The sequence below is a fragment of the Prenolepis imparis genome, unplaced genomic scaffold (assembly GCF_030444845.1).
Source record: "Prenolepis imparis isolate NDT839.2.m4 unplaced genomic scaffold, iyPreImpa1.0 SCAF_3, whole genome shotgun sequence".
Lineage (NCBI taxonomy): Eukaryota > Metazoa > Arthropoda > Insecta > Hymenoptera > Formicidae > Prenolepis > Prenolepis imparis.
In genome coordinates, this window is record NW_028141161.1 from 7,699,102 (window position 1) to 7,719,294 (window position 20,193).

Below are 20,193 nucleotides of genomic sequence, written 5' to 3' on the forward strand. Positions count from 1 at the left end.
CTTCTTATGTTGACGTAGCATGCTGAATAAGGCGAGTATAATAAAAGACATAAACACAGATAATCAGTTTCGAACGATTGACGAAATATAACGTAACGTCATGGCTGAGGATAATAGCAGTGACTACGATGTAAAGGAATCATTGGAAGCGGCAGAATATATCGCTAAAAGGGCGCAAGACGTAAAGATGGACGACATCAGCATCATCAAACTGGCGTCCCACGTACATTTCCTTAACTTCTATTTAAAAAATTTTGAAACTTACGCCATATGTTTACGATTTGTTCTTTTGATTTTAAATAGAATGGAATATCAAAAATTTAGTTAGATTTTATTAGACGCACAGAGTATTCGATACGTAATTCAACTCATGTCGAAATCTTATTTCTAGAGAACAAAGGATATTTAAAATGAAAGATAAACCGCGGATATATTTATCAAATTTCTTTTTGTCAATTTTTTTAAATAATATGCATAAGAAAATAAATATTTTAAATAAAGAATTTTATATCGAAGGAAGAGAAAAAAGAACAATTTCTCAGTTTTCAAATTTTTATATTATAACACTTAGTTTAATTTTTTGATATATTATAACATTTATAGAAATCATTATATTTCGACTTACATTTCGATATGCAACTTTTACGTTTACTTTTGCAATCAATTGCATGATATTCCTTAAACAGATATATACATGGCATTAAGAAAATATTTTCGTATTATTCGCGATTTGGAAGTATTGCAGAGATATTTGAGAAATTATTGTGTTATTTCACTTGTTGCAAGCATCATGCGATATTCAAAAATTATCATTGTATGAATAAAATTGATTTTATTTGTTTTATAATTTTTTTTACAAAGAAAACACGATTAAAATAGATATTTTGATTGATCCACGTAGATATTGACTTTTTCGGATGATAATGTGAACGGACCGTTTATGAGCCTCCATAATGTATTCTGGCGTCCGGAAACATATCCGGATATAAGCAACTCGAAAGCGGTGGATTGGCTGTTCGTGTTTCATACATTGAATTTTACACTCTTCAATCCAAAAAGCACTAAGCAATGGACAGCTGGTAATACAGATGGATATTCTGCGTTATGCTTTGCTATTAAACGAGCCATAGATGTAAGTACAATACTTATTCACCTTAGATCGACATAAAATTACTAATTTTATATTATTGTTTCAATATCATTATATAGTCTAACATACTCAAAATTTTATAACATTCTTTCTTTATTAGTTTTGGAGAAACATCACCAATGTTTATTTTTATCACTAAAGTCTGTTTGTAGATATTTTATAACAATATATTAAATTTTTCTGTTTTTACTAGCAAAGTTTCAGTTTCATAATTCTTAACCTGTTTATTTCTGATAATATTTTCTATTTATCCTTTGCATGTTTCATTTGTTGAAAAAGATATTATTATGTATGAGTTAGTTTTATATTATAATTTATAAATAATTGACATTTGGTAAATATCGTTTAATGCTTGTAATATAAAAACAGAAAATATTGGAAGTAATTTTTCTCATTACATATTTTTATTTTTATTTTATTTTTGTTTTAAAAATAACATTGACTTTTTCGTTAACAATTTAATTTAAAATAATATTTGCATAAATTTATGTGTATGTGTGTGTGTGTATTTTACAAATTTAATTATATAAATTTATATTATTTTTCGTCAATATAGTTGATCAATAGTTGCAAATTATGATATACTTCTTTTTAATGTGAATATAATGTAATATATTGTAATCCAATGTAGAAGTGATTCGTAAATTTTATCTTTATAATTTGTTACATATTACATTATTTTCGAAATTTGTTCAACGCGTCTATGTTTTATATTCTTTTGATTCTAATCGTACTACATACCATATAATTACAAATTCAAGTATGAAAAGAGTTAATAAAAGCGCATATATATCAGATGCTACACAATTATTTTTTAATTCCTTTATATTTATTGAACGTTTGCATTCTTTCTTTGAATCATCCTTAACACATCAATTAGTAAAAAATTGACGTGAATAAATCCACATCTCTAGTTTTCACAACAAGGGAAGATAAGATGGAGAATTAAAAACGAACGTTCTGTCCTTCGATATAAACTAATAATATGAAAGGATTGAGACATTCAAAATAAGTAAAAAGGAATTTAAAAATAATTTTGTTTCACCTAATGTATGTGCTTGGCTCTTATTAATCATTCTCATTTATATATTTTATATATATATTTTTCTTTTTACACACACGCGCGCACGCATAAAGCGGAGCTTTTTCAATTTATTATGCTGCATAATGTTTGCATTAGGAAGGAAAGCCTTTATGGAATCCCAATTATTACACAAAACTGACACAAAATGACTTGGAATACATTTTGCGCAGTGACGATGGCGAAACTAGTATTCCACTTATAGACAAAAGACTTAGCATTTTACATGAGGTTGGAGAAACTTTGAAGAATAAATATGAAGGTATAAATTAATACGACGATAAAACTGTATACTCATAGAAAGAAATAATATTTGTTTTACATTTTCTCGTAATCGATATAACAGAACTCGTTGAAAACCAATTCTCTGTTTCTTGAGAGAAAAGAGAAAAAAAATTATGTCTGTGAAAATATGATTAGATGTAGATATGTCACAAGCAATACATGTTTTCCATTCATAAAAAAATGCATATATTATTATTAAAATAATGTATTATTAATATTGTTATAGGCACTTTTGTAAACTGTATCAAGTCATGCAAGTATAATGCAGATAAATTGGTGAAATTACTTTTCGACGAATTCGAGTCATATCGAGACGAAGCAATATACAAGGGTGTAAAAGGTAATTATTTGAAATATTAATAGTATCACAGAAGAATTTACGAATCATGCGCAGGGCAATATCAGACCATAAAAATTCAGTAATGTTGATATATTAATAAAAAAAAATTAAATTAATTTTATAATAATAAATTAATTTATAATTTGATGTTTCGGGAGACTTATTTTTAAACTATAATATTTATAGTAGATTTGAACATATTTATCTATAAACATTAATAAAAACTGCATTTTATGTTATAAGACACTTTTGTTATTCTAATAGCGCGAAGTTTTTAATGTATAATTACCAATAAATTACTTAATGAGCATGTTTGTCAATTAATGTATGCTATACAAATAAAATTTTAATTTTTATAATGAAATAATTTAAGTAATTTAGCGTTTTATATATATTATTGTTAGCCTATTATACATTTTTATTAAATTATCTTTCAGTTCGTTTACATACCAAGGCAAAATCACTAGTGAGCGACATATGGGCATGCTATAGAAAACAAAATAAGTTTAATTTAAATACAATAAATATGATGTCTACAATGTTTATTGAATATCGTAGTCCTATATTTTTCCTTCATTTTCGAGTCCTTCGTTATAGTGACAGGCTCGTGAACAGGTTCAAAATTAACAGTAAGATATTGAACATTAAATAATTTTTTACTAGTGACAAATCCTGAATTTTTTATCAATTTTTTAACTCTACGAATTTATACTTGTATATTTTGAATTATAATATGCTCCTTTTTCATAAAGCATAAAATACCACCATGAAAACACAGCATAAATTTCTACTGTATTTTGAAATACTAATAATTTTTTTTGTATTAAAAATATTATCTATACTATTATATTTATTTATATAACGTAAGGATTTGCAGTGTCTACATTTAAAAACAATTTCTCAAAGATATTTTTCATTTATGATAATTACTGATTGGTCACATTTCTTATAATCCAAAGCGCGAACTTGTTTATTTTGAAACAAAGTTTTATAAATCTTATCGATTTGAGATTATAAGAATAAATCAAGAATGAGATCAATAAGTCGACATAAATACAGAGAAAATATTCACGATCATATGAGTAGATTAAAAGTTAATTTGTAACTGTTATTAATTTCTGTTATTAATTGTTATTAATTTCTATAACGTCTTTCAAATTTATCACTGTAATAATTATGATATTTTACTCATTGCATAGCGGTTTGCATTTAGCAAACTATTTTGTTGTAATTAATTTTGTTCTGGTATAAAAAGTTCATTGCGTTCTCAATTAGTTATAATAAAACGTGCTGCATATTTTTCGCAGATGAACCGCTTGAACATGGAAGCAGGGAAGAACTTGAGATACGCGGTTGCTCACTTGTCGCTGCCAACAAAGTGCACAAATTTATAAAAAATTTCTTATTATTTAAATCGAAAATATCACATGATGAATTTATAAGTAAGTGTAACTTGACGATTCTGATTGACAATTTCGTGCTTGGATTTTTAGCTGATAAATTTCATAAATGTATGTATAAAGATCCGTTCCATTATATTAGATCTGTACACTATTAAATATATTAATTTTATTATATTGTCGTTAATTTACGAGTAATTAAGTAAAGCATTGCCATAATCAAATATACACAACTTACTTTTAAAAAGAATATAAAATTATAATGTATTAATATCTTCTCTTAATAATTGTGATGACGATGCATTTTAGCGATATTGAGATACATTTTTTAATGTAAAAATATGTTTTATTTTAACGCAGATGTATCATTTTAATATATATCATTTTAATGCAGATATCATTAGCTTGAAAATGTTAATATGTATTCGAGAACTAATAATATGTATATATATTATTCTAATATAATAAAAAAAAACAGTCAGAAATAAAATAAATCGAAGAAATCAATGTTTTGTACTATTTATACTGCTATGCAACGATGTATGTATGTATATCGTTAATTATATAGTTACGATTAATCAGATTTACTAGAAATGTAAATAATAAATCCGATTGGATCTCCGATGCCCCACTGGCGCGATAACGTGCCTATAATTCGCATAACAATTAATAAATAATCCGATCACCGATATCGGAAGTTTTATCGATCGATCGATCGGAAGTCATTAAACATCGCGGGGAATCTTATCGCGGGAATTGAATTTGCAATAATTTAATGCTTCACATCGTCATAATATCGGCTTGTTTTTTCTTCCTCCTCCCGAATTTTCCAAATTTCGACTCTCGTTAGAAACAAAAGAACCTTAGACAGGATGCTATTTGTCACATTAGATCATACTAAAATTTGATATAAGTGTAAAATTAACTCTGCAGTTTTATTTAAAATTAACTATAGAATTTTATTTTATTATTTGTATTTTGTACGATAAAAAAACTTTATGTTGATTTCTTATTTCTTTTATTCGGTTGACGATTATTATTATTGTTAATTTTATCAGTTTTAAATTAATGATTATTTATATTGAAAAGTAATACGGAATAAAACTACTGCGATATTATAATCGCATTACGTTTCAAGATTAAAATTACACCAATAAAAGAAAGTCCCGATCTTTTAAGATCGATATCCCGAAATTGGTTGATCAAGAGTTGATTACCCTACTCCCTCCCCTATTCTCCACCGCCCTTAATTCTCGTCTCTCGAAAATTATACAGTCGGTGGATATCGACGCGCAGGCAGGGGAGACACTCGCGTTCGCGGGCTCTGAATTCTCGAGAGTGCATACAGGGCAGTCGTAGCTTCTGACCTACAACCCCCGGGAGCACGGCCCGGGGCCACGACCCTTCGGACAGTTTCCACACGCCTCGTAATCCGAGGCTGAATCCCCAAGATCCACGGCCTGGTTTCGCAAAAGGTCTTCCCTCGAGCTCTCTCTCTCTCTATCTCTCTTGACTTCCTGTAACCTAATCCTTCTGCTCTCCCCCTCGTCCGATTCTTTCCGCCGTAAATGTAATCGGCGAGAACGATTCTATGAGGGAAAGTTTTATATCTCAATTTTGAGATCTCCTTAATCTCGGGACCGCCGAATGGGAGAAATTTTTGGATTTGACGTTCGGGGAATAAAATTTTCTTATCTCTTTCCTCCACACATTTTACACGGGGAGTCTCACACGGAGGAAAGGTGTGTTTTATCTTATTCCTCAATATTACGACCGGTAGATATAAATAATAGAGAACATTATTATTTCCCTCTATCTTCAATTTTATATATATTCTATCTTTTAAGAGTGCAATTTTATTATACCATTCTTCTCTTCGTAATGTACACACACACACATACATATACACATGGACGAGCGTTTATATAATGTCTTATCGATGAATTTCTCACGCTTCAAATCACGCGCACATTAATCGTATTTTATTCGACGTAATTACGCGTGAACGTAAAAATTCGAAGCTAAACTGCGAGTTCCTGATAATTTTGTGTAACTATGATCGACGAAAAAGTGAATATCGGGCGACAGAGGCAGGTGCAAGAGAGGTCGATCGATCGCAGAAGCATCGACCTCGCGCGAGTCTGACGTCAAAGGTTAATTCGTCGGCTTATGACTGTCGCATCGAGAGAGAAAGAGAGATGAAATCCTAAAGTGCTCGCTCGAATTTAACTCGAGGCAATATCTCAGAACACCGACTGTCCTTTCTGAATTATTGATAACAAATCTAAAGAAGTCGCATGTCACGTCCGAGATAAAGGTCAAACTATTTCGATCTGTCTGTCGCGTTTTTTCAAGATTTTCAGTCGCAGATCGAATGAATCGTACATCCGGTCCTTATTAAATTTCCTCCGATAACGTGATATAACATTTTAAAATCCTCCTACGACCGTAATTATAGCTGTCAATGTCTATAATTACGAGTATCGAGATCGCGGTGAAAATCGATCGTATTATATTAAATACGACAGGAAACCGCGCTTTTATATATTTGAGATAATACGGTTCTCGTAACATGTATATAGGATAATTCTAAATAAGTGCGGAAAATTTTAGGAGACGATTCTTTGTCGAAAAATTAAGAGGCGAGGGGTCTTTCATACACTCTTATATCTCTTCCTGAGAAATTACATTCTTCCAAAGAGGGAGGTAAAGAGAGTAAGTTTTTATTTCTCTTCAAATTTTGTTTTTGTTTCATTTTTTCAACATTTACTATAATTTTATTTTGCTTGCTTTTTCTATTCTAAAATTTACCTTCTCCTAACTCGAAATCTATACCATTTAGTATCATACTGTGCATATGATAATGCATTATACTTTTTTTCTTTGTAACTATTAATTTTACGAAAAAAATAAAAGACATAAAAAAGTTTCTAAAGGAATCAAGCTTTCTAACGCATGTTTTTAAATGATCATATTCTAATCTATTAAAAAGTTCTAATAAAAAATTAAATAGGGGTTGTCAGTTTCATCCCCATATAACGATACGGAAGGATTTAAAAAATATTATTAAGTATCTTCTTTACACTTAGTAGAAAATGTCCATCAAATTTCATTTTTTAACTTGTCGAAAATTTGAGAAAAAAAATAAAAAACCTAATTTTTATCGAAAGATCTCTCTTAATTTTCGACAAAGAATCATCCCCTATAATTTATCGCACTTATTTAGAATCACTCTGTATATACGTTCGTACGTTCACTAATTAAATATCAACGTTCAATAATTAAATTTACATTCGTACGTTCAATAAATAAATTTAATTACATTATCAAGAGACGCGGTAGCGCGTCTCGCGATGACGATCATTATTTTTATCACCGCTGTAGCAATTATAGTCGTCGATCATTTGCGCGATGCACGCAATGTACTCGGTGGAAAAAAAATCGAAGGCACAGAATGGAAGAACATACACCTGCATACACGGCGGAGTCGGCAATTAATCAGCTGATTGCCAAACGTAACGTATTGCGGAACCGAAAATTACCGTAATTACCGACGGGAAAATTGATAATGACGTCCGGGAGAGGAAACCGCGGCGTTCGATATAATAACCGTCGGCGTTGACGTTGTGCTGGGAGAAGCGTGTGTTCTCCTCCGTAGAAATTTCATCGTTAAACGAGCCCCGCTCACGTACGGTCGTTGCCGAGAAAATACGGCTGTGACTATACCGTTGCTCGTCCGAATTTATGGTATCGTTCGATTACGCGCGTTCCAGGCCATTCCGGCCGGATCACGATTACAGCCCGCGTGCACTCTCCAAGCACTACTACGTATATCGCCTATATTCTCTCGTCCGACGACGACGTTTACGCGAAAACATCGGCGAGATTTTTTTAACGACGAAGCTTACATCGAAGATTTCTTTTCTCCCTTCTATCAATGCGTGATTTTTATTTTATCAATGTGTGGGTACAGAATATCAACTTTCTTTTATTGTTTTTTGACACATTGCACTGCGATAATTTTTTTATAGCAGTTGCTTTCCCTTATTTTTTTTATATCTATTATATTATTATATTTATTTTATTTTTATTTTACATTTATATTTTTATATTTATTATATATTTTTTATATTTTTTGATATTTATTATATTGTTTGTTATGGTTTAAGAGATTTCCGAATACAAAGGCTCTTTTTATTTTGTTTCGGTTGGAAAAAAGTTTCAGCACACATTTTTGACATTTAAAATTGCTTTGGGTACCCAGATGTTTTTCATTGACAGAAGGGTTAAATTCTGTTCAATTTTTTTACAAACATCAATTCTCGAATTAATGCATCATTAATTGATATATATAAGATCTTTTAATAAAGATTGTATATAATGTGTGAAGAAACTTGCTTTTGAGGCGCGAGTCATTAACCCTTCTGTCAAAATCAATGCATAATTTTTCACCTTTCAATCAATGTTTAGATATACCAACTGCGTGTTTTTTCCTTTTTTTTTTTAACCATTGCACTACGACAATTTTTTTAGCAGCTGATGGACATCAAACATTCTTTCCCGTTATATTTTAGGAAGTTTTTGAATACAAAGATCCTTTGTATTTTGTTTCGGACAGAGAAAAATTCCAGCACACATTTTTGACATTTAAAGTTGCTTTGGGTACCCCGGTTTTTTCATCGACAAAAGGGTCAAATCAATTTCTTTACAAGCGTCAATACTCGAAGTAATACAGCATTATAATTGATACATAAGATCTTTTAATAAAGATTTCATATAATCTCATATATAATTTATAAATAATTTCATTAAATTTATAAAGAAACTTGCTTCGATGCGCGAGTCATTAAAAGGTAACTCTCAATTATTTAGCATCTTCTTGTTATCTCGCCGTCGAGATAAGGCTCGATTAGTCGTATAAATCTCGAGAAACCAGAAGATCGATAAACCGCCTACCTGAACGACAACCTGAATTGAATTCGGGAAGATCGATGCGTCGCCCGTGTCGATCTAAGGTCTCACAAACGACCACGATATACATGAAAAGGGCGACTCCCGAAAGGTCCCGCGCGATCCCACGCAAAGTGGACAACACCAGGTAAATCGCGTCCGTGACGCGAGCATAAATATTTGATAACGCGGGGAGAGATAGGGCGGCGGTCTATCGATGGTGTGTTTGCGTAAACGCGATACGAGAAAGGGTAGGGGGGCGAGAGAAGGCGAGGGGGGAGCTTTCGGCCGCGCATACCTCGCATACCGGGCCTTCCTCGCGTGGTATGTTATAATTAGTGCCCCCTTTCCCTCTCTTCACTCCTCCGCGCACGCAACATTGATATGTCCACACCGGGCCTCGAAATACTTCCCTAATGAGATGGTCCCCGATAAACAACGGGTTAAGTGCGCCATTCGTCCCCCCCTTTGCCCCCCTTTGCCCCCCTTTGCCCCCCTTTGCCCCCCGCAAGGATACACAAGCAGGGGTGGTTTCGCGTGTATATATAAGGTTGCGGGAATATATATATGCGTCGCGGATGTGAATGCCGGATGTTTATTGCCGCGACGAGAGGAAGGATTTCCCTTCTCTCGCGAGTGCGGGATATTAAGGAACGCCAACGCGCGGAATATCGTAAAAGAGCGAAACGCTCGCGTCAGGATGTGCCATTCGACAAAGTTTTTCAATATGTTCCGCGAACGAAGGCTAATTCTCTCTCTTTCTCCTCCCTCCCTGTCTATCTTCTCTCCTCTCTCGAGTCTCCACGGGATATTTCTCTCGATTTTATTACCTCTCAGAATCCTGTATGTGTGTGTGTGTGTAAACCGAGTTTTCGCAGCGACGAGCGAGAATTAAAATTCTAGTTGCGGCGAATTTTCCGGAAAAATTTCACGGAAGGCAAAATCATGGAACGTCTATTCGCAGAGAGTCATCGAGATATGATTTTGCGCGATAAAAAATAAATAAACGTGCGTTAAACGCGTCTCTCTCTCTCTCTCTCTCTCTCTCTCTTTCTCGTGGCTTCATTTTTTTACTAGTTCGCGCGATAGATTTATATCTCGCATGCGCGACATAAGCATTTTTTTTTTTTTTTTTTTTACACAATGTACTTACCCCGGCCGCAGATAGAAGCGTCAGCGAATATTACTCGCTTTCTCGCAAACGCGCGAAAAATTTTTAACACCGCGCAGCCCAAAACCTGTCCTGGATGCAAAAATCGCGTCGAATAATTTTCCCTCGCGCGATAAGAAAGAATCGTGATTAAAAGACCTTTTTGATCTCCGAAGGAAGCGAAAAAAAAAATCCCGAATTCTCGGAAGTCGATTATATCACGATACGATTTCTCGCGATCTCTGATTCGCAAAACGCAAATTATGTTTTTTTTTCCTAGTTCGTGTCGATATATCGCGTGACTCTCTGCGAGAGTCGAAACGCAACGCAGAACTTATTAATAATCCGCGAGACAAAATTAATCGCGTCTCGAGGGGGCGAGGGGGACAGGGGGAAGTCGGTCGCGCCCGGATTTTTTTTCCATCTCGATTTCGCGCCGTGAAAAATGTCCGGCCTGCACGAAAGGGGTCCCGCGGCGGAAAAAGTTTTCTATATTAGCGACATCCACTCTCATTTGCCGGGACAAACGCCGTCGTCATTAAACAGCGATGCGCGGCAAGGGAACCTGGAGGAGGGAAAAAGAAGGGGGCGCAATTGCGAGTCGTTCCGGGACGAACGAATATAGGGGTGGAGGACGCGAGCTCTCTAGCTTCCGCCTTTCTTCCTCTTCCGCCTTTCTTCCGTAATAATCGTTAGGTCGGATAGTTACCCTGGAAAACGGCTCGTGGCCTCTCGTAAGGGTTGGTGCACCTAGGAGATACCGATACCTCGACGATATACCCCTCTCCCGCCTCCCCCCTTCCCAATTATGTTTCATCAGGAAACCTTAATTCGGTACTTTGAACACCGTAACACCGGGAAACGAAATTGCTCGCCGGGCACTCTTGTATCTTTGGTAAGGCGCGACTTGAGAAATTAAATATCGTTCCCTCCTCTCTTAAACGTAGACACTCGCTCACTCTCCTTCTTCGCGAATATCGCGTAACTCTTTAAGGGATATCGCGCGTACCATTTCGGTAATTGTTTTCTCTCGCTCTTGGCCAGGCCATTCGCAATTCCGAATATAACGATTGCGATAAATTAAACTCCCGTCCGTTTATATAAGACCTATATTCTTGCATCGTAATCTTGCCTCGAGGACAGGGTAATCGGGGAAAAATTGAACTGCGAATATTCGTCAAAACTAACGAATTTAAAAAAATGTCGATTATAATCATCTTAAGATTATATTATATTAATATTATATTAATTAATATAATATAATATAATAATTTATATTAATTAATATAACGTATTAATATAATATATGTTATATAATATAATATATATAATGTAATATGATATAATAATATAATATATAAGATGTTGTGCGACAAATTTTAGGAGATGATTCTTTGTCCAAAATTAAGAGGGGTTTCTTATATAAACATATACTCTTATATCCCTCCCTGAGGAATTCAAAATTAAATAGGGGTTGTTAGTTTCATCCCCTTATAACGATACAAGAAGATCAAAAAAATATTAATAAATATCTTTTTTATTAATGGAAAATATCCACCAAGTTTCATTTTTTTAATTTGTCTGCGAAATTTGAGAGAAAAATAAAAACTAAATTTTTACCTCCCTCTTTAGAAAAGTGTAACTCCTTAGGCAGGGATACTTAATTTTCGACAAAGAATAATCTCCTAAAATTTTTCGCACCTATTTAGATACACTCTGTATAATATAAAATTTAATATAATATATAAAATATATAGTTATATAATATATATATATATTGTTGTTCGAGAAACCTTGAATCCGACCGATATTTTTACTCGCGACTATACAAAAAAGAAGGCACGCATGACAAAGTTTGATATGATATATTCTCTCGTGGCGAAATCTCTCCGATACGTTCCGACAACGGCGGACGAGCAGCGGAGAAGCGTCATCACCGTTATCAATTATACGGCGATAAAGCTGCCAAACTGAATCTCGGAAACATCGAGCAGTTCCGACCACCAAACCGCCCCTTACGCTCGTCGATTGAAATTTATTGACACGCCATAATTACACGCCACGGAAGTTGATTGTGCAGCGTTCTGATTCTCATTAGGCAAGCGCGTGTTTAAGCTCTGTGCAAAATTCGCTTAAAATTCATGTTAAAATCGCGATAGCGACGAGAATGGAAGGACTCATCGTCCGCGAATGTGTTCAAAAATAGCGAACGCTCGCGAATAATTTGACATTAGCGTCAGATCTTGTCTTTCGATGAGAAAATCGAACATCATTTTCTTCCTCGCGAAATACAGGCAATATTTCGATAATTCGAACTCAAAAAGAGAGAAAGAGGAAGAGAAGTCTTATGATTCTTTTGATGGAATCAATATATTACAATTAATATAAGCAATCATTTTTCAGTTAAAGTATTCAGTAAAGCAGTAGAAACAATAAAATCTCATTTAAAAAATCGATTAATGTAGTACTGGCTATTTTAGGGATATATTATTTTAAAATGTGTCTTATATTATTATATAAGATACATTCATAGTACATATAATTTATTTAAGAAATCTAACAATGAGTTTGACCGAAAGTTTATTTTTTCTGGGTTTATCACATTTTAAGAATAAAGAAATGTAATATGCATAATTCTGAGTTTTTTAAATATAGACTATTAAATCTTACTGTTATAATTAATGAAATATAAGACGATGGGGCAAAGTGTGAGTATTTTCAATGAAGATCACTGAAGTACCCACTCTTATCTCTGTTTTAATTAATGACATTTTTACTGATTCAGGTTAGTATAAAATAATTTATTAAAAAATAGAAGAAGAATATCGTCTTTTTTATTTCTCTCAATGATTAATTATGTATTTAAATGTTCCTATATAGTATCCGAAATTTAGTTCATGTCTAAATTTTAGCTCTCTATGGTGACTAATATTTTTAACTATAAACTATTAACGGGGAATTCTCTACTAAACAGCTTAAATATCATACCTAAAATTCAACTATAGTAACCAATATTATCTTTCGTGGAATCAGGGAAAAGAAACGCTCCTTATATAAGGATTCGCGGATTCCTCTCTCTTTCGCGGGTTAAAAAATGAGAAAAACAAAGGGCAGAGATCTCGGCAGGGAAAAGTGCGACGATATATACATATACATAATATATATACATATAGGACACATATATGTATTCGTTGCCGCGACCAGGTTAAGCGTTCCCGACCTTTATTTGCGTTTCGTTCGGGGAAACGCGTTGTTTGTCTTCAATTCACGTGGATCGAAAAATATCGAGGGCATACGGGTTAATAGCAGCGTAGGCCGCGAAACGATCCGCGTTTCGCGAAATGCATTCTCTCTCGCCCCTCTTCTCCTCAACAAATAAAAGGCGGCGAGGGTATCGATAACGCGCTTATTAATTGAGCGAATTTTCCACGTCGTTAAAATTCCTTCCGCGATCGTCGCGTACAAGTGTTACATAAACACAGAGCCGACTGTAAAATCCTGGAAATCCTTACGCTCTTGTAACGAGGGGAGGCGCGCAAATAATTCTCATTCGCTCGTTCCGCGATTCTCTCGAAACGGGAGAAAAAGAGAGATCGTACGCGAGGGAGGATATGCTCCGTGTAATAATTCCAGCGCCGTTTATTCGTACAAGGGTGAGAGAAAGCACATCGGGGGAGGAGACGATGCGGTAGGAATGCGGAGAGGAATTTCTCCGCTCGGAGGCGTCGCGGCGAGAGAGAAGTGATGTACGTTTAATAACGGGAAGGCGAGAGTCGGATTCGCCCTCGTTTTGCTGTCGTAATGGAAAGGACCCGGCGCCGGCCGGTTTTACGACATATTAGTCGCCAAGATCGTGGATTCTTCGAGCGCCCGAAATTTTTTCCCGACACGGGAAACATCGGGTGAGAGGACAAATCGAAGCGCGAATTTCTGCTTCCTCATTCGCGCCCTTTTTTAGCGATTGTAGGAAGACTTTCGAGAAGTCCTTCGGAAACGGACAAGACTCTCTTATTTAATCAATCATATTTCTTAAGATATATATATATATATATATATAATATTACTAGGATGCTCAGAAAATAATGTCACTTTTTTTCTCAGAAACTATTTATTCAACAGGTTTGATTTATAAATTTCAAATCTGTTAAATAAATACTTTCTGAGAAAAAAATGTGAAGTATTTTCTGAATAATCCTAATATATATATACATGTATGAATGAAGCAGGATATATTTGTCGTGATTATATTAAGGTCACAGTTCAGAGTTATTTCTATGCAAACATCTAGATCACGTATATTTCGCCGTTTAGTCGAAGTCACGGTTTAATAGTGAATAGCAAGTTCGCAAATGCTAATTTCACCGAGATTTCGCGACAAGAAGAAAATTGCAAACTTACGTGTACAGCGGCACTCCGGCTTCGTCTTTAAACCAGAAAACCATGTGCAGCGTGTCCTCGCCAGGAGGAGTGATGTCACATGGTAATTCGGCGGGCCTTCCTTCCACGACGCTGATGTTCACCAGTGGAACTGAAAACAGAACGTTTCGTTCGTTTAACGATCGTTTCGTCGTCTCTGTGCTTATTCTGATTAGAAACCCGTACAGGTTGTGTATTTACGATTAATCTTTGAGAATTTCTCATTCGCGTGCTATTTCTCTCTGCATTTTGCAAACTCGAGAAAATATAATATAATATGGTCAAATGTAATTATACATAATTGTCAGTTATCAAATTTTTTCATAATTGATTTATTTTTTTTTTTAAAGCTTCTATAACATCAAGATTCTTCATTCTTCCATCAATGAACGGGTACCAAAGGCAATTTTAAATGTCAAAAATGTGTCGAAACCTTTCGAACCGCCCGAAACAAAATACAAAGAGTCTTTGTATTCGGAAACTTCCCAAATTATACATAATTATCAGTTATCAAATTTTTGCATAATTAATTTTTTTTTTAAAGCTTCTATAACATCAAGATTCTTCATTCTTCCATCAATGAACGGGTACCAAAGGCAATTTTAAATGTCAAAAATGTGTCAAAACTTTTTTAACCGCCCGAAACAAAATACAAAGAGTCTTTGTATTCGGAAACTTCCTAAATTATACATAATTATCAGTTATCAAATTTTTTCATAATTAATTTTTTTTTTTAAAGCTTCTATAACATCAAGATTCTTCATTCTTCCATCAATGAACGGGTACCAAAGGCAATTTTAAATGTCAAAAATGTGTCAAAACTTTTTTAACCGCCCGAAACAAAATACAAAGAGTCTTTGTATTCGGAAACTTCCTAAATTATACATAATTATCAGTTATCAAATTTTTTCATAATTAATTTTTTTTTTTAAAGCTTCTATAACATCAAGATTCTTCATTTTTTCATCAATGAACGGGTACCAAAGGCAATTTTAAATGTCAAAAATGTGTCGAAACCTTTCGAACCGCCCGAAACAAAATACAAAGAGTCTTTGTATTCGGAAACTTCCCAAATTATACATAATTATCAGTTATCAAATTTTTGCATAATTAATTTTTTTTTTAAAGCTTCTATGACATCAAGATTCTTCATTCTTCCATCAATGAACGGGTACCAAAGGCAATTTTAAATGTCAAAAATGTGTCAAAACTTTTTTAACCGCCCGAAACAAAATACAAAGAGTCTTTGTATTCGGAAACTTCCTAAATTATACATAATTATCAGTTATCAAATTTTTTCATAATTAATTTTTTTTTTTAAAGCTTCTATAACATCAAAATTCTTCATTCTTCCATCAATGAACGGGTACCAAAGGCAATTTTAAATGTCAAAAATGTGTCGAAACTTTTCGAACCGCCCGAAACAAAATACAAAGAGTCTTTGTATTCGGAAACTTCCCAAATTATACATAATTATCAGTTATCAAATTTTTGCATAATTAATTTTTTTTAAAGCTTCTATAACATCAAGATTCTTCATTCTTCCATCAATGAACGGGTACCAAAGACAATTTTAAATGTCAAAAATGTGTCGAAACTTTTCGAACCGCCCGAAACAAAATATAAAGAGTCTTTGTATTCGGAAACTTCCTAAATTATAACAGGAAAGAATGTTCGATGTCCATCAGCTGACACGAAAATTTGTCAAAAACGCTTGGTATCCACACATTGATGGAAAGGTGAAGAATTATGCATTGACGGAAGGGTTCATCTCCGATGCGCGCTTCGGGAAACGAATTTTACGAACAATTTTCCCGAGCCGAACGTTTACAAAGAAACGAGTACAGGGAGAAAAAAAAATAAATCGAAAAGCGACAATTCGCGTCCGACGCAGAAATATCCGAAATATCCGGCCGCGACCCCGGATAGGATAGAACGATATCGCGAGCGAAATCGGGAGCGCGCGAGATGGGATTAAGAGATTCGGCTTATGAAATTCCGTTTCTCTCTCTTTCTCCCTCTCTCTCTCTCTCTCTCTCTCTCTCTCTCTCTCTCTCTCTCTCTCTCTCTCCGTGGACATCCCCCGCGGTATAACGTCACCGGAGGCCGGAGGCGCAATTCAGGCTAGACCGATTCTAGCGCAAGTTGGATCGAGCTCGTTGGTCAGATCGCACACGAGAGAGGGCCAATTCCTTCCGTAAATTTCCGGTAGGCTATTCCCAAGAAACGAGTTTCCATTCGATTCGGTCGGCTGCCCTCGTTCTCCGCCCCCGCGTGACGAGCGGGAGAGAGAAAATCGGAAGGGATAAGGGTTTCCGCCCGGGGAACCTTCCGGGGACTCTTTTTGTCCGCCGCTGACCGATCGACTCGAGAAAGAAAGCGACCGCGTCTCGCCTCGTCGCTTCCGATTTGTCGCGAGAACGGCAATCCTGCCGGTCGAAAGCCCCCTCTGGACGGGGACGAAGCGTCCTTTCCCGAAACGAAGGCGACAACAACGAGAAAAAAAATCCATCCTCTCGTCCTTTATTTCCCTCGCAATCGAGTACGTCGGTTCTTCCCTCTCGTATTTCGATTCTTAATAATTTTTACATTTTTATTTTCCTCTTTCTTTTATTCGTATTTATTATTTTAATATCGAAAAAGAGAGTAGAGCTGAGCTGCGGCTCTTATTAATAATATATGATAGCAAGAAAACGCTAGGCAAAATTCTTGTCCGAGTATCGGGTTGAGATATCTTGTTTCTATTGTCAGATAGACGACACCGAGTCACGGAATCGCATCTATAGATACGAACAAATCAAGAACATATCAAGACTCTGGTACAAGACAGTGTGAAAAAATAGGATGATAATTGTCTAAAATTTTAATCTTACTATTAGTGCAAAATATTCTCTTTTTTATAGAAAAAACTATTTTTAAATATATCATCTATATTGTATTGTATAAATTTGGTAGTGATTTTTGCTTTTCATAAATGATAAGATACAAAATTATCTAAAAAAAGAAAATATTTAAGTATAATAAATCTCTTAATACCTCAATAAATCGAATCATGAAATCCATTTGGTTTTTCATAAATGATACGGTACAAAGTTATATTTAAAAAAAGATATTAAAATATAATGAATCTCTTAATATTTCAACAAATGGAATTATAAAGTCCACTTCGTTTTTCATAAATAATAAGATACAAAATTATCCGAAAAAAGATATATTAAAGCATAATAAGTCTCTTAATATTTCAATAAATCGAGTCACGAACTCCTTTTACCTTCACTGCTCGTCGATATAATCGATACGACATTATTTTTAAACCGACTACCTACGCGCGTCCTGCATGTCTCCTGGATGTTTAAGATGGAATTTAAAAAAAACCTTATCAGCGGGCGAGCAAGGGACAAGTATAAAGATTAGCATAGGCTTAGTATTTATTGCATGCCTCCGGCACCAACGATGGGCATAAATATTGTTTAAGGGCGACTCTTTATCATATAAACGCTCCGACGTATAACGGTATACTCATTTGAATTCCTGCTTTTTCCAGGGCATAAAATGGGCTCCGCCGACGCGCAACAAGCCGTTTACTTCCAGCCCCCTGGCTCGGTGGAGCCCTGGGTTGTTGCGATGGCGGGGCAGCAACGGCAAAACCGGGAAAACCGCAAAACCATCGTCGCTGCGCCCGGAAAATGCAAGAAATCTTTCGCGCGGATTCGCGTTGCGATTTTATGTATTGTGTACAACTCGTGCGCAACTCACGCTCGATTCAGCCTTTCGTTTTCTCCGCTCGTTGTTTAATCGCTGATAAATTTAAGCGTTTCGCAGGGTGCGACTGGATTTTTAACGAGGCAGATTTTCAATGGAAATTAATTGAAATTTTATGTTGGTTGTTGAAAAACAAAACTCATATAAAATTCATCTTGAAAGAGTTTTTACTATGATAAATTAAAATATATGTGAACGATTGTTACAAAAAGTTTTCAATATAAATATTATTATATACAAAAATCCTTATTATAAAAATATATTCTTGTTACAAAAATTTGTTTCTTCTTTCGTTTTGCATAATATTTTTATTAATCCACTGAAATATTTTTTATTGTCAATAAGTTCTTCCAAAGTTTTACTGTTACAAAATTTATAATTAAAATATCTGAACAATTGTTACAAAAAAATTCTCATTTTAAATATTATTATACAAATCCTTATTATAAAAATTTGTTCTTGTTTGTTATCCATAATATTTTTACATTAAGCCATATAATCCCCTGAAACATTTTTTTTAAAGAAGTAAAAACTCTTCTTATACATATAATAAATTAGATAAAATTATTTTTGTTTTTCATAAATAATGAGATAAAAAATACTATCTGAAAAAATATATAAAAATATAATAAATACTAAATAAATACTAATTATAATAATAATAAATATATAAGTAGTCAAAATATTATAAACCTCTTAATATTCCAATAAATCGAATCATAAACTCATTTTATAAATATTATTATACAAATCCTTATTATAAAAATATATTCTTGTTATAAAAATTTATTCTTGTTTGTTATCCATAATATTTTTACATTAAGCCATATAATCCCCTGAAACATTTTTTTAAAAGAAGTAAAAACTCTTCTTACATAATAAATTAGATAAAATTATTTTCGTTTTTCATAAATAATGAGATAAAAAATACTATCTGAAAAAATATATAAAAATATAATAAATACTAAATAAATACTAATTATAATAATAATAAATATATAAGTAGTCAAAATATTATAAACCTCTTAATATTCCAATAAATCGAATCATAAACTCATTTTATAAATATTATTATACAAATCCTTATTATAAAAATATATTCTTGTTATAAAAATTTGTTCTTGTTTGTTATCCATAATATTTTTACATTAAGCCATATAATCCCCTGAAACATTTTTTTAAAAGAAGTAAAAACTCTTCTTACATAATAAATTAGATAAAATTATTTTCGTTTTTCATAAATAATGAGATAAAAAATATATAAAAATATAATAAATACTAAATAAATACTAATTATAATAACAATAAATATATAAGTAGTCAAAATATTATAAATCTCTCAATATTCCAATAAATCATAAACTCCTTTTCGATATATTGATTTAATTACTGATATATTGGTTACAAAACGTGTTAATTGCAGGCAAAATCTTCGACATATTGAACATTATACCGTTTCATCTTGCGTCCCAGTGAGAGTCTGCGTTGAAATGCACCGATTACAGATAATTTCTGCGTAATTTCTAAGTCGGCGAGCACGAAAGCAACTATCTATCGGCCAATGATCGACGCGTATAAGCGCGTACAGCGGCGTTTAAATACCAGACGGAGCCTTGAAAGCGTTTCGATTAATGGAATTCCGCAACACGTCCGCAATTA

General features: G+C 33.7%; 2 protein-coding genes across 5 annotated transcripts in view; one reads left to right on the forward strand and one right to left on the reverse strand.

The window, feature by feature from the left end:
* Positions 1-20,193, reverse strand: part of LOC145934366 (kin of IRRE-like protein 1) — a 506,904-nt gene that overhangs the window by 296,176 nt on the left and 190,535 nt on the right. For all 4 annotated transcript variants that reach the window (XM_083034727.1, XM_083034729.1, XM_083034728.1 and 1 more), the window contains one exon: positions 14,755-14,884. In XM_083034727.1, coding sequence (XP_082890853.1) covers positions 14,755-14,798 — 44 coding nt within the window. In that variant the 5' untranslated portion in view covers positions 14,799-14,884. The remainder of the gene's footprint in view (positions 1-14,754; positions 14,885-20,193) is intronic.
* LOC145933723 (queuosine 5'-phosphate N-glycosylase/hydrolase-like) lies at positions 101-13,146 on the forward strand. Its single transcript, XM_083033701.1, has 7 exons — positions 101-223; positions 902-1,132; positions 2,331-2,493; positions 2,743-2,856; positions 3,294-3,485; positions 4,164-4,298; positions 13,142-13,146. Exons 1-7 carry the CDS (start codon positions 101-103, stop codon positions 13,144-13,146), a joined length of 963 nt encoding a protein of 320 aa, XP_082889827.1.